Here is a 15,795-nt window from a genome sequence, read left to right as displayed (position 1 = left end):
GTCCCTCTTCAGATGCTTTCACTCCAATTCCCAATTCAACCCTAGATTCACCAAGTGACCAGGAATTGTAATCTGGAAGATTACAGGTTCCAAAGATATATTTTAGCTGAAGTGATATGGCAAATATTGTTTCACTTACTTCAATCCATGTATTCTGCAAAGTGTATGTTCCAGTCACTTGTCAACTTGTGTGATGACCTCATGAGTTTCATTGCCAGTTAATTTCCTCTGAAAACACCTGGTATTCCTTTGTTTTCCTCCACCCAAGTACAAAGTAGGTTGATCCTGCTCAGCTCCCAAAATCAGATGGGATATGAGTCCTTAACAATGTTTAGGTGCCTTTGCATTAACTGCAGGACATTAAAATTCCCAGGACTATCCCTATATAAGATTTATTCCCACTCTTTCTCTCTCTGTCTTCAGAGCCGGTTACGTAAAATTGCCCCCAAAATCCTGCAGTTGTTAACGGAGTGGACAGAGACCTTTCCATATGATTTTCGAGATGAGCGAATGATGAGGAATTTGAAAGACCTGGCCCACCGGATCGCCAGTGGAGATGAGGTGAGTCTCTCGAGCTGGCACCGTATCTTTGGCATTTCAGAATATTTCAGCCTGAACAAATTTCAAGCAACTGTAGGACGTTTTCACATAGGAGATTTACAAGGGCTCTTTAAAGCTATTTCTGTACGAATGGTAATGCGGAAGAGAAGCCAGAGGTGTGCATTTTAACTTTTCTAGGCTTTAAAGTTGAGTGATGTATGCAGGAAATATTAAAACTAATTTAAAGAGTCAGGTGAAAGAGGAATTTTAAAAATCCACTGAACGCTATGATTCCTGGGAAGGAGATAAGAAAGTGACAATCTATTGCCCATCCTTCATTCTGTATTCCTCTGTAAAAGGGACTTTGCATCCCTTATGTAGAGCTATCAGCCATGCTGGCTCAGATAACTTCAAAAATAACTCTTCAAGCTCAGAAAAAGGTGAACCTGAAGGATCAGAAATTTGCAAAACATGAGTCCTTGATAAATTGCAATGTAAAAGTTTTGAAGGACTGTCTTTATCCAGCCATATTCTGGCCATGCATTTCACATTCTTGAGCTCATCTATACAACTTCTTTGTCCCCATGCCTCTAGTCTATGCGTTCAATCCCGGATCTGCTTCTGAAATCCCTTTGGGCCTCCCTGCCCTTCCGTCATGGACCCCAACCCCCCTCCCCATTCAACCCAGCTGCCTCTTTCCCCTTCCGCCAGCCACCTGTTCACCAGCTGGTGCCTGTCAGCTAGCATGTGGGGGCACAAATGCTCACGTTCATGCATGCATATATTTTTTCCTATAGCCTACCTCATCTGTCATGCCTAAGATGGGATATCAATGTTTGGAAGTATGTATGTACTTACAAGTATTATCTTATTTGTCACTAGCTGTGCCCGGCCACACATTGCTGTTGCGATGTATGGTGGTATGGGAAATAAAGTATAGAGGAATTGTTGATAGTTAAGGTAAAGGGTAAAGGTTTTCCCCTGACATTAAGTCAAGTCGTATCCGACTCGGGGGGGTTGGTGCTTATCTCCATTTCTAAGGCAAAGAGCTGGCATTGTCTGTAGACTCCTCCAAGGTCATGTGGCATGACTGCATGGAGCGCTGTTACCTTCCCGCTGGAGCAGTACCTATTGATCTACTCACATTTGCATGTTTCCAAACTTCTAGGTTGGCAGAAGCTGGGGCTGACAGTGAGGGCTCATTCCGTTCCCCCAATGAAACATGTGACCTTTCGGTCCCCAAGTTCAGCAGCTCAGTGGTTTTATACGATGCGCCATCAGGGGATATTATTTCCGAAAGCTTGTGAATATACAATACAGTAGAGTCTCACTTAACCAACACTCGCTTATCCAACATTCTGGATTATCCAACGCATTTTTTGTAGTCAATGTTTTCAATACATCATGATATTTTGGTGATAAATTCGTAAATACAGTAATTACAACATAACATTACTGCTTATTGAACTATTTTTTCTGTCAAATTTGTTGTATAACATGATGTTTTGGTGCTTAATTTGTAAAGTCATAACCTAATTTAATGTTTAATAGGCTTTTCCTTAATCCCTCCTTATTATCCAACATATTTGCTTATCCAACGTTCTGCCGGCCCATTTAAGTTGGATAAGTGAGACTCTACTGTATTTCTGTTTGTGTTTTTTTTGTCTGTTGGAAGGAAGTATGAATGCTACCATTAGGCAAAATGATTAGCATGTAATGGTCTTGCAGCTTTAAAGCCTGGCTGCTTCCTCCGTGAGGGAATTTTTTGTTAGGAGGTGTTAGCTGGCCGTGATTGTTTCCTGTCTGGAATTACCTTGTTTTGAGAGTGGTGTTATTTGCGTTGGGAGAAGGTGTGCGCGCGGGTACGGCTGTTGTGGGGTGGGGTGGGGTTGTTCTGTCTGCGCGCGAGCTCACTTTTGGCACAGGCGGAGATGGTTTGTTGCCGTTTTTGGGGGCTTTAGCCCCCTTTTAGGTTCCTGCTGGGTTTTTTTGTTGTAGGAACCTAGTGGCAAGGTTGTTGGATGGTGCTGGCAAGTTTGGTGTTTCTGGGATGTGTGGTTTTGTTGCTTACCTCACGGCCCCCAGTTTTTTACTCTTTTATATATATAGATTCAAATGTTTAGATAGCTCTGTTTTTAAAGGAAGAAGAGGTTTATACAATAAAAATGAAAATGTATGTATGGATGGATTGGATATAAAGCCCTTAGATAGGACTGACTTTCCCAGTATGCATATGTGTACAACAGGGATCACTATGGTTGCTTATAAGAGGGTTTCCAATAGATAAATAAGAACTTTTATAGTTTTAAGTTAGTTTATAGGCCTAGAAAACAGACTCAAATTAGCTCATAAAGATATGGAATCAGTGGGTGGAAACTTCTGTCTGGAGGTGATGGTGATGATGATGATAGTGGTTTGAGTATACCTTATCCAAAATTCTCCCATCTGGAGGTGTTTTAAATCTCAATTTTTGGAATACCTGTATTTGCACACATGCACATAATGATACATTTTGGAGATGGGGCCAGATCTAAACACAGACTTCATGTATGTTTCATAAACATATATCATTGGAACATTGGAATTTTATACAAAAATTTTAAATAAATTTTGTGCATGAAATTTTTGTGTACATTGAACCATCAGAAAGTGAAGGTGTCACTATCTCTGCCACTCATGCAGAGACAGGTCTGCCTTTTGGGGTACAGCAGAGTCTCGCTTATCCAACGTAAATGGGCCAGCAGAACGTTGGATAAGCGAATATGTTGGATAATAAGGAGAGATTAAGGAAAAGCCTATTAAACATTAAATTAGGTTATGATTTTACAAATTAAGCACCAAAACATCATGTTATACAACAAATTTGACAGAAAAAGTAGTTCAATACACAGTAATGCTATGTAGTAATTACTGTATTTACGAATTTAGCACCAAAATATCACGATATTTTGAAAACATTGACTACAAAATGTGTTGGATAATCCAGAATGTTGGATAAGTGAGACTCTACTGTATTTTGGAATTCTAGATAAAGGGTATTTTACCGGAATTATCTCCAGTTCATATCTCTGGAGTTTTAAAAGTCATTTGTTATAGTTGCCTTTCCGAGGCTCAAAAAAAGCTCCATCGTAGTTGGAATATTTTAAAAAGAACTCTTTGTTTGCTTATTTCTCCAAAATAATTGAGACAACCCCCTTTTAGATATTTTTATTTTTTAAAAAGATGATTTGAATGTTGTAAGCCACTGGTTTTGTAAAAGAGTATCCACTCCACATTTGTAGCCTCAACACCCCAACAAAAGGACTCAGAAAGCCACAGAGCCACATGATGTCCATTCTAAATGGGATATAGAAGTGATAAACGGATTCAGTTTCTGCCCTCTCACCTTGTTATATTCAGAGACGTGGATGAAGAGCCCTGTGAAGGTTTTACTGCAGTAATATAGTAGTTTGGGTGGGAGCTGAGAATTCATTGTATTAGATTTCTGTCCATCTCTTAAGTTATTGTGTGTTTGGCTTTCCCAACAGGTTCCCATTTTGCACTTTTCAGAAAGCAATGTGTCAGTACGCTTCTAGGTGTCATAAATTATTTGTTTTATTGGATAGTAATTCTCTTGGAAGGGTAAATGCAGGCACTCCTGACCTTGCTTCTATTGTGCTGCATTGCAGATCACTGTAGGAGCGCTGAAGTTCCTAAAAACATGGCTGTTCTGCAGATCCATGCCCGGGGGACAGAATGGCCCTCTTTAGTGGATTTTCTCTGTGGTCTCATGATTTTCTTTAACTCCATCTTGTGGCACAGACAATAGAGGAGTAATATCCCAGAAAGATAGTTTTGCACAGTCTTCTATTCTTTATATTCCTCAGTGGATGATGGTATTATCTTCTAGGTTGGTGTTAGGGTCTAGAGTCTATGAGTCCAGGAATTCACCCTTTTGTTCAAAACACCTAAAGAAGATGGCACCTCAATACTATAAACTAGGAGAAATCAGAGGTTGTGATGTTCTAAAATGTAGTGTCTGGGAATCATTCCCTCCAACTTCCTGCTTATTTGTAGTTTGTAGTTGTTGGCCGTATTGCCTGCAGTGCATTTGTGTTTTGTACAAAAATCTCCCATGCAATATAACCACCACCACCCTGTATGTCTGGGTGATATGTAGATACTTCATGTGGATACACAAAACTGTGGGTAGTAATGGACTTATTGAATGGATGACTTCTGGTGGAAGTATACCACAGAGTCATTATAGAGCAGTGGTTCTCAACCTAGGTCACCAAATGTTTAAGGCCTACAACTCCCAGAAACCCTAGCTAGTTTACCAGCTGTTAGGATTTCTGGGAGTTGAAAGCCGAAAGCCAAAAACATCTGGGGATCCCAGGTTGAAAACCACTGTTGTAGAGGATCTCGGAAATGCCTAAAGAGGTATCCTCTTAGGCATCAGTAGGTCCTTCAGCATGATATAATATTTGATGTGGACTTAAGGGTTTTATCTCATAGGGATCTACAACTAATATAAATAATTCAGTATATTAATATCAATCAATTGGATTTATCATATAATAATAATAATAATAATAATATAATTATATATAAATATATAAATATAATACATTCCACTCTATCTCCTCAGAGGGACTCAGAATGGATTACAGAACACATATGAGGCAAATATTCAATTCCTTTCACACAACAACATACACAGACAGAGTAAAGGTCTTCCCCTTTTTTCATCTCCGGCGTCTGGAGGCGATGCTCAACTTCTGGCCACAGGTGTTGGGAAATCATCCTGGACTACTCAAGTCCAAATGTAGTTAGATAGATGATAGAGTTAGATTGAGGGAATCCTTTCCCTGTTTCCAAAGCATGCCTAGACAGGCTTTACTGTGTTTCACTCTGTCCTGGTTACGTCACATCCCTTACTTTGAAGTTAGTAGAAATGTGAATCTTTAGGGACACTAACTTCCCATTGGTCAGAATGACTTTTATGGCCCCAATAAACTGGACCATGAGGTCAGAACCATTTTGGTTCCTTCTTCTCACTTTGTTCTTCAAGCTAACAAGAAGCATCCTGCCATCTCTCCTGGCAAGATGTAACTATGTAGATGTTTGTTATTTTTCCTTTCTTATTTTTTCCTTAGAAACCAGTCTATAGCAGTCTAGACAGCTCCCAAGCCTTTCTATCTACAATGGAGTTCTTTTTACCTGAATAAATACTTTTTGAACTTTTATTGAGACTCTGCAGTCCATTGCAATTCTAAAAGCTTCTCTTGCTCGCCAGTGTAAGTAACTGTTGCATTTGAAAGCTTTGCTTTTGCTACTCTGCTGATTTTGGTGGAATCTCCCCCAGAGAGGGTTAAATTGAGTCTAACCGCTCAGAGATTACCACAACAACGGGGAGGTGCTTTTGTTCAATTTTCTAATGCCTAGGAGCCTGTTATCCATAGATTATCTGATCTGTTGTTGGCATGTTTTGCATATCTGCATGGAGCTCCCTTCTACCTTTCCACTGAGGCAGTACCTATTGATCTACTCACATTGCATGCTTTTGAACTGTTGGGTTGGCAGAAAGCTTGGGCTGATAGTCGGGAGCTCACCCTGACTCGCGGCTTTGAACTGCCAACCCTCCAGTCGATAGATTTTCCTGAAGCTAGTGGCGTAAGCTGTGCTACCACAGCCCCACTAACATGTATGCATGTGCACACACCATCAGTATCTGAAGTTAAGATTCCTTGTGCTGAGGTGGAGATAACTGGGAAATAAAAATACATGCCATATTAATAAAAACTAAAAGTGCCGTTCCAATAACAATATTTTTGCAATAGTTCTACATTCGAGTCCTTAGCCTTTAAGGTGCCACAGGACTCTTACTGTGATTTTTCTGCAACAGACTACTGTGGCTACCGTTTTGGAAATAGTTGCAGTGGTAGGCATTATCTTAGCACTGACCTTTATGTGCTGACATGTGACAATATGAGGTTCATAACTGATCAAAGAGGCATCCAGTGATAAGTGCACCCTTTGGCCTTTGGCTGTTTTTGTGTATGTCTCAGCAATGAAAGACCTCTCATAGTTTGCGAAGCTGTCACGAATTCTCTTGGTGTCCTTCTGAAAAAAAAAATACATACCAGAACTGTCACTGTGTTTTGCAGTTTGATCCTGTCCCTTAATCAGAAGGCTTAGGGATTTATTTGTTGTTGTTTTCAAAAGAGATTGAAAAACTTTATTTTCAGTCATAGAAACTCTTAGTATACAATGGTTTCAACTAACCCTGCTCCACCCTCAAAAAGACTTACATATTTTCAGTTTACAGTCATTCTCTCAATCTACAGGGCTGCTGCATGACATCTGTCATGTTCGTCATGCATCATGGGCTCAGATATGTCCAGAAACCGCTTGTGTTGGCAATACAACTTGCCCAAACAGCTTATCTGTGCGGCCTCAAGCTAATTGACATTGAGGAGAGGTTAAACCAGAAAAGGAGGAGAAATTAAGTCTGTGGCTTTTCCTGGAAATGGTTTTCTGGGCTAAAAAAACTTTCATTGCTTTGCTTTTCATATCCAGTCCATTTCTCATTTGGAGCCTGGCTTGTGACAAGAAAGGAATTTGGAAGCATGACATTATTGGACCACAACTCCAGGGATCTTCCTTTAGCGGTCTTCCTCTAGCCGTGCTAACTTGGGGATTCTAGAAGTTGTGTCCCAAAAATTGTCTCCAATTTAGCAAATACAAAAGTGTTCAGGTTCAAAATGGCTTCTTAGTTCAGACGGGCCTGACATTTGACTTGCTGATGCTTCATTGCAATGCAGTAGTTCCTAAAATGTGTTTTTCAGATCAGGTTGTTTTTGTTTATTTGACTGTTACTAAACACAAGATTCCAAGGTGTTGATTCTGGACCATAAAGGTTTTGTCATTCATTTTTCCCTCCCTCAGGAAAGGTCTTTTTAAAAAAACCTGGGGAATATTTTGATTCACATGGTTGATATTTACTAGATTCTGTCTAAGGGCTGCAGTTGGCAAATGGGAGCATTCAGTTAACATGGCAAGAACCAAGCAGTGAAATGCTGGACAATATTTTAACACCTTTGGGGGAAACAGTTTTATTATGGCATAAGCTGAGAATCTATTTCATCAAGTGTCCTGTTAGAATCATAGAATCGTAGAGTTGGAAAAGACCTTGTGGGCCATCCAGTCCAGCCCCCTGCCAAGAAGCAGGAAAATTGCATTCAAAGCATCCCCAACAGATGGCCATCCAGCCTCTGTTTGAAAGCCTCCAAAGAAGGAGCTTCTACCATATTCTGGGGCAGAGTTCCACTGCTGAACAGCTTTCACAGTTAGGAAGTTCTTCCTAATGTTCGGATGGAATCTCCTTTCCTGTAATTTGTAATAATTGTTCCGCATCTTAGTCTCCAGGGCAGCAGAAAACAAACTTGTCCTTTCCCCTATGACTTCCCTTCACATCTTGATACATGGCCCTCAATATGTCTCCTCTCAGCCTTCTCTTCTAAAGGCTAAGCATGCCCAGCTCTTTAAGCCGCTCCTCATAAGGCTTGTTCTCCAGATCCTTGATCATTTTAGTCTCCCTCCTCTGGACACATTCCAGCTTGTCGACATCTCCCTTCAGTTCTGGTATATGTCCTCATGTCAATATCACGTTATGATGACCTTACCACAGGGGTTTTTTTTGACAAGGTTTATTCAAAGGAGGTTTATGATTGGTTTGCTCTTAGGCTGAGTGAGTGTGACAAGGTAAGTTTGTGTGTTTCCATGAGTAATTGGATTCTGGTCACCCAGTCTCAGTCCAAAACTCAATACAGTGTGCCACAGTGGGTCATTCAGTTTATTAGATCATCTGGAAAACAGAACTGGATTTTGTGAGTAGTAAGGGAGTCGTAAAACTGGTCAACACTTTGAATGTTGGACTACTGGGAGACCAGGGATCGAATTTCCACTAAACCTCAGAGGAAGGGAATGTCAAAACCTTTCTGTATAAATCTTGTCAAGACAACTCTGTGGTAGGGTCATCATAAGTCAAAGATACACAATAGCAACAGCAGCAACAAGCTAAAGCTAATGCTAGCCATTTCAGTTTCAATATTAGTCTGGAAAAGTGTGCAGAGATGGTAGAGGTGTTTCAGGTTGTTTCAAATGAAACTCTGTTTCAGCTGTATACATGGACATATGAGAAGACAGTTTTTGATGAAATCTTCAGGAATTTGCTAGGTTCTTCAGGCAATTCTGTGCCATATTTCTCCTATAGAGTTACATTGGAGGACTTAGGAAATTTCTAAGGAGGATATCTATTGAGGAATCTCTATGTCCTCCAATGCAACTTATGGTATAATGGGACCAGAAATCGGGTAATTTAATGGTGTTTTGTCATCTCAGTCTAGCCAGGAATATTTTTCCTGTGGATATGTGTGTCTTACTATATTTTAAAAATAATACATATTGTAAGATTTAAATCCTATATTTAAATTTTAGTTAAGATGTTATTTCCCTTTTCTCCAGCAGATGTACAGGAAGAATGTACAGCAGATCATCCAGAGCCTCATTCGTAAGCTGGCTTCTCTTAGCCAGTATGAGGAGGTGCTTGCAAAAATCAATGCGTCCTCGACTGACAGGCTGACAGTTCTGAAAACCAAACCTCAAGCCATTCAGCGAGATATCATCACCATCTGCAGTGACCCCTACATGTTAGCCCAACAGCTGACTCACATAGAGCTAGTGAGTTGATGCTTCCTTCTTCCTTATACTTCATTTCCCCAGTTTAATTCATTCATTTGTTGTTGCTTGGTAGTTTCATGTTGTTTGTGGAATATGCTATATCAAATTGATTTTTATTTTCCTCTTCCTCAGGAGAGACTTAATTACATTGGACCACAGGAATTTGTCCAAGCATTTGTACAAAAGGATCCACTGGACAATGATAAGGTAAATTGTTATGTGTTGTGTGATGGAGATCTATGCGATACAGTGCCATCTGAATGCAACTCATGTGGGATTTATGAGTCCCTTCTTCAAGGAAACAGAGCCTAGAAATGTTAGTTTTTTGAACTACAGCTGCCAGTTTACAGTAAAATCAACTATTCCATAGTCAGCCCTGTACTTTGTGTCTTGTGGCATCAGTTTCCAACTAGAGCATTCAATTGAAACTCATTTAAGCATGGCCTAAGCTCCTAAGCATTTTGCTAAGCCAGTGGTGCCACTACAGGATTAGAATACCTACCACCCACCCAGAAACATGATCTGGGTAATTAAGGCACAGTATTGTCTTTTTTTAGAGCTGCTATGGTGATCGGAAGAAGACACGGAACCTGGAAGCATACGTGGAATGGTTCAACAGGCTCAGCTACTTGGTTGCCACAGAAATATGCATGGTAAGTGTATCCGTTTTGGCTTTCCCCTGTGAGCTTCCTTGTGCATTTGTGTGCTCTCATTATGATGACAACTTCTGAACAGAACACACAGGACAAATGTGACACACAAAGGGAAAAGGGTATAAAAGGAGGAAAGATCAATCAAGTTTAGGAGGTAATACTTTATATAATACTTAACTGGGATGGATTGATTTTGGTAGCCTGGTGGAATGGCTACTACTAGGTGACATTTGGGGACAATTTAATCGCTGGTAGTTGAGTCAGCCAAGTGACCCTGTATCTGTGGTTATTATGTGTGCCATGGCATATTCATACATGCAGATAACCACTTGAAGTTGAGATCAAGTGGTGTACTTGCAGGCTTAGTTCATAATAATAATAATAATAATAATAATAATAATAATAATAATATAACAAAACTTTATTTATACCCCACCACCATCTCCCCGCGGGGACTCAGGGCGGCTCACATAGGACAAAGCCCAGTCAACATAGTTCACAGAAGTAATGACATAAATACATTTGCACAATATACACAAGTGACAACACAATAAGGTAATAACACAAGAGTTAATACAACAATAATAATATCAAACAACCACCAATACAATTCAATCAACTTCGTAGGTTGGGAACTGCAGCAGCAATATAGAGATAGCATCATCAGATTAAAATGCCCAAATAAGTTCATGACTTGAATTGATTGACTTGATGCCACATCCTATCTTCCCAGCTGCTCAGCTCCTGAAACCTTACCAGGTACCCATTACCAGCTGAGCTGACAAGTGTGCAACAGAATAAGGGCTGTCTCCATGTTACATGCTTATGGGCAGGGCTGGTGTAACATATTGGGAATTCAGCTTCAGATGACATCTGGGCCATTGCACAGCCAGGTGTCCACACTTGGAATGAGGTAGCGATTGCTGATGTCAACTGAGCTGCCTTGCCAAGCAAGCGAGGAACACTGGGGCATATAACCATTAATACATTCCCAGGTATACCAGATGCTGCTGATGCCAGGCCCCCAGATGCATATTTGTGAATCATCTTACCATTTCCAGCACTCTGGAGAATGCTTTTTCTAAGGATGGCAGGAGGTTAAGTTTGCCTAGAAAGCAATATATGTCTGAGTTTGAAGCAGTCGAATTGTGCGTGAATTGTGCTTCACTGAAATGCGGTTCTCTAGTGTGTAATTTTTTTTGTTAAAGGTGTGGCTGTGCTAGTAGGTAATAGTAAAAACAATAAATACCTTGTGTGGCACCTTAAAGTCTAATAAATCTATTATATAATAGGCTTTCTTGGACCGTAGCCTACTTCCTGCCCGTCAGCTGTGTGGCAGGCTGCAACAACACTGTGTGACTCAAATGAGTGAAGGCTGAAGCCACCCTAACTTGTCCTCTCTTTGTCTGGCAAAATCTTGTCAGTCATGGTGTTTTTTCCCTCTTAGATTTACTGTATTGTTAAAACAACATGTAATTTGGAGTACAGTTTTTAAAGAGGGGATGGATGTGCTTATCTGTGTCTGGTTCTTTCCCAAGCTAACTTTTCCCAGCTTAACTTTGGAGCAAGAAGCTGAGTAAGTAATACATTCCCCTTGTTGGCTTTTTGTCTTCTGCAGCCTGTGAAGAAAAAACACAGAGCAAGAATGATCGAGTACTTCATTGATGTGGCCCGGGAGTGCTTTAACATTGGAAACTTCAACTCTTTAATGGCCATAATTTGTGAGTATAAACAAATGTTATCTATAGATACACACTTTAGAAAATTGTTTGTAAAGCAGATTTAGGGAGCTTTTTGGCCCTTCTGACCTTTGCAGTTTCAACCCTTTGCTAGTGGCTGTGTCCACTGGGACTGGTGGAATCCTAAAATCATAGAATCACAGAGTTGGAAGAGACCTCATGGGCCATCCAGTCCAACCCCCTGCCAAGAAGCAGGAAAATCACATTTAAAGCACCCCAACAGATGGCCATCCAGCCTCTGTTTAAAAGCCTCCAAAGAAGGAACCTCCATCACACTCTGAGGCAGAGAGTTCCACTGCTGAACAGCTCTCCTAGTGAGGAAGTTCTTCCTAATGTTCAGCTGGAATCTTCTTTCCTGTAGTTTGAAGCCATTGTTCCATGTCCTAGTCTCCAGGGCAGCAGAAAACAAGCTTGCTCCCTCCTCTCTATCCAGAAGCCTCAAGGTTCCCTATCCTTTTCATAAAGGATGCTTGGAAAGAAGATGAATCCCTTGGATCTAATTCAGGCAGAGATCAGATGGATGTGGCTAACAATAGTTGTTGCCTGTGACTCTTTCTCCATCTGATGATGTGCCATGTCACAACACTAAGGGGTTTTCCACACTACAAAAACATAGCAAATAGCAACTTCTTTCACTCCTTTGGCTGCATTATATGGAATCATGAGGTTTGGTGAGGCACTAGAGCACTATGGCAGATAATTCTAAATGCCCTACAAAACTACAACTCATAAGATTCAGCCATGGTAATGACCGAATTCAGCCATGAAATTATGACCGAAGATTGTAGTGCTAGACCTCTCCATGTTTCCTAGGTTTCTCCTCATCTCATGGGCTCTTACTTGCATTTGCAACAACAATGATGTTTTATATTATTATTTAATACATAACAAGATTAGTACACAGCAAACAAGATCACTATGCTGGATCACCTATGTATTGGATCACCTGTCAGACACTTCCCAAGTGTCTAGGACTGTGTGATGTATCGGCAAATAATGCATGCAGATCTAAGTAGGGTGACTTTTTGCAGCTGACAGATGGTAATTTTGTCAGTGCCGATTGTGTTTTAAGACCAGGCCAAGATCTTTAGGCACTGCAGCCAGTGTGCCGATCACCACTGGGACCACCTTTACTGGCTTGTGCCAGAGTCTTTGTAGTTCTATCTTTAAATCCTCATTTCATGTCATCATCATCATTATTAGAGGAAAAGTAAACAATAGGTGTGCTGGACCCAGAGGCCACCTGAGACTCCAGTGACAAGAATCGATCTATAAGCAATGCATACCCAAACTACAACCTGTTGTTTCAGAGTCTTTTATCAATAGCATGTCTATGATAGGAATTGTTTACTTTTCCTCATTTTAACTTTATTTAAATAGCTCTTAAATGTTTATATATTCTTTCACTCTTATCTCCTTGCCGACTACCATCCTTTTGAACTAAAAGCTGGAATGAATATGAGTCCTGTCTCCAGACTAAAGAAAACCTGGTCAAAAGTCAAGACAGCCAAGTTTGACATTCTTGAGGTAAATCTGGCTGGATAATCTCAGTTGCATGGAGGGTGGGGAGTACAGGATTCATTACTTGTGCAAACATACTTATTATTTTGGGTTTTTTATGTTCTGATGTTAGTTCTGGTAAAAATGTGAGATGTAACTTCTGTCTACAGTTGGATATAGTGGAATAAAAGATTACGAACCTAATCTTTTTACTAGTTACTAGGAAGAGTAATTTAGCCCAGTGCTCCTCAGAGTGGTAAACCATGGATAAGTCCACAGTAATGTGAAGAAGAAATATTTGCACCCAATGGGCAAAAATATGGTGCCACTTATGGACATATGGTGAAGAAAAACACCTACTTGGGCCCATATAGCTTTAGGAAACATTGTGTTAAGTCTTCACTAATTGTGGAAAAAGATAATATTGAGCATGGCATCACCCTGTCAATCAATTTATCTACTCTTATATCAAAAGATTGATTTGGATAAAAGTGAAGCTTGCATTGGTTTTCTCATATTTATCTTTGTCCCTCTTGCAATGTGGTTAAATGATCTTGAAACAGTCCAACTTCTGTTTTGTGATTAGTGTTCTCCTCCCCCAAAAAACCTTGACTTCCACAAAATTTTCAAGTACTTTAGGATCTGCTGTATATAGCATGAAACATGTGAAATTTATTCTGCCCTTCTTTCTCTAGCATCAAATGGACCCTTCCAGCAACTTCTACAATTACCGCACAGCTCTACGTGGAGCGGCTCAGAGGTCTTTAACTGCTCACAGCAACAGAGAGAAGGTACTATTTTGAATTTCCACTTGCTTATGTTCATATTTGAATGAAATGATCAATATCAGTTGGAGGGGTTAGTGAAAATAACCAAATACCCCCCTGAAATATATCCTCAGATCCATTGGGAGACCCAGGGACCCAAGTTAGGAATTCACAAGCTGAGGCTCATTAGCTCTGTTCTATAGCAATACATTGGCTTAGTGCACTGCTTCTTGTTCTTGAACCATTATAATCTTTTGCTTTTCTTTGCTGAGTCTTCCATTTCCATCCTGATAGAAATGTTTTATTAATTTACGTCTGATGCTGTTATTTGCTCTTGTTGCCGTTCCCTGAAAAGCAATTTTTGAAGTGGTTTTCTGTTGCCCAGCCAGCAGCCAGTTCTGTCCCAATAGGGTAACTTGTAAAAGAAATGGAACAAAGGTGTAAGGACTGAAAAAAAAAGAAAAGAAAAATGTTATTCTGCACTGAAAGGCACAAAGATGAAACACATGCAGCAAGGCTCTAGAAGACTGCCTCTTGGCCCCAGCTATTATTGGAAATCTCTTTATTGTGGAAGAGCAGGATAGCCCAGAGTTCAGCTAAATCTTTAAAAAATCCTTTTAAGATCTGTTCCCATTTATGTGGTGAAATAGTTTGGTAAACGTTTTAGGAAAAGACACAAGTGAAGAGAATTCTTTTCTTAGCCATTAGGATGCTTGGCATGTATCAAAATTGTTTCCCATAAAATACCACACACAGGGAAAGAGTTGGTCTTTGTTGAAGGGAATATAAGAGAATATTATGCATCAATACTGGGCACTAATATGTTTGGGGATTGTCTTTGATCTGGTATTTTGAAAAATGTGAAATATAGGTTAACTTCTAAAAAGGATCCTATTAATGAGGAAACTGCGGAAAGCTTATGTAAGGAATTAGTCCATAACTTTATTAAATAGGTAGCACAAATATAGAAATCTGCTGACAGTGTTAAGCAATCTTTGACCTGCTGTTGGCCAGAAGAGCTGGAGTATAATTGTTTTTTATGGGGAGAGAAGGAAGTACTTTTTCTTGTTTTCTATAGTTCTCCACCAGGAGAACTATGAAATCTCCACCAGGCAATAAATAATTGTTCTCAACTAGTGCTGGCTAACTAGACTATTCAGTCCTTAAGAATTATGATTGCTTGCCAAGAAGACCTAGAAGTTTATTTATTTATTTATTATTTACAGTATTTATATTCCGCCCTTCTGACCCCGAAGGGGACTCAGGGTGGATCACATTACACATATAGGCAAACATTCAATGCAACATAGAACAAAGACAGAGACAAACGCAGGCTCCGAGCTGGCCTCGAACTCATGACCTCTTGGTCAGAGCGATTTGTTGCAGCTGGCTGCAGCTGGCTGCTCAACAGCCTGCGCCACAGCCTGGGCCTTCCCTTGGTCTGAATTAATTTATAGTTAAATTAGATCAATTAGGATTAATGTTAGCATCTCTGGCATAGGCAGAAATAGAAGAATAGGCACTGAGATAAACTTCTTGTGATCCCATTGGTCAAGTTTGGTGGCCATTTTCTTCTTCCTTCCCAAAGAGAACTGAATGTGGCATACAAGAGGGATGGTTCTTGATAATATCCATTTAAATAGGGGTTGCATATTTTTGTTGTCCACAAAATCAGTTTACACCAGAAACCATAGAAAGATAAGAGAACAAGGGTTTGCTAAAGTTTCCTTCAGCTTATGACCTCTAGATATCTTGTACTACAACATTCATCACTCCCACCAGCATAACCATTCACCTGCTGGTGGTAGCTGATGGGAGATACAGTCCAGCCCACCCAGTACTCCTGCCTTGCCTTTTTCTCGCTTGTTGCAA

The 15,795-nt window shown here is 40.1% G+C and overlaps 1 protein-coding gene across 7 annotated transcripts in view; it reads left to right on the top strand.

The window, feature by feature from the left end:
- Nucleotides 1-15,795, top strand: part of rasgef1b (RasGEF domain family member 1B) — a 263,110-nt gene that overhangs the window by 239,498 nt on the left and 7,817 nt on the right. For 5 of the 7 annotated variants that reach the window (XM_008110987.3, XM_062981543.1, XM_008110985.3 and 2 more), the window contains 7 exons: nucleotides 424-561; nucleotides 9,049-9,264; nucleotides 9,397-9,471; nucleotides 9,822-9,917; nucleotides 11,536-11,638; nucleotides 13,104-13,183; nucleotides 13,852-13,947. In XM_008110987.3, coding sequence (XP_008109194.1) covers nucleotides 424-561; nucleotides 9,049-9,264; nucleotides 9,397-9,471; nucleotides 9,822-9,917; nucleotides 11,536-11,638; nucleotides 13,104-13,183; nucleotides 13,852-13,947 — 804 coding nt within the window. The remainder of the gene's footprint in view (nucleotides 1-423; nucleotides 562-9,048; nucleotides 9,265-9,396; nucleotides 9,472-9,821; nucleotides 9,918-11,535; nucleotides 11,639-13,103; nucleotides 13,184-13,851; nucleotides 13,948-15,795) is intronic. The other 2 variants (XM_008110988.3, XM_008110986.3) reach the window with 1 other exon arrangement.

Source organism: Anolis carolinensis, chromosome 5, assembly GCF_035594765.1.
Source record: "Anolis carolinensis isolate JA03-04 chromosome 5, rAnoCar3.1.pri, whole genome shotgun sequence".
In the NCBI taxonomy this organism is placed as follows: domain Eukaryota; kingdom Metazoa; phylum Chordata; class Lepidosauria; order Squamata; family Dactyloidae; genus Anolis; species Anolis carolinensis.
Note: the sequence above shows the minus strand (reverse complement) of the source record. Positions and strands in the feature narration are given on the sequence as shown.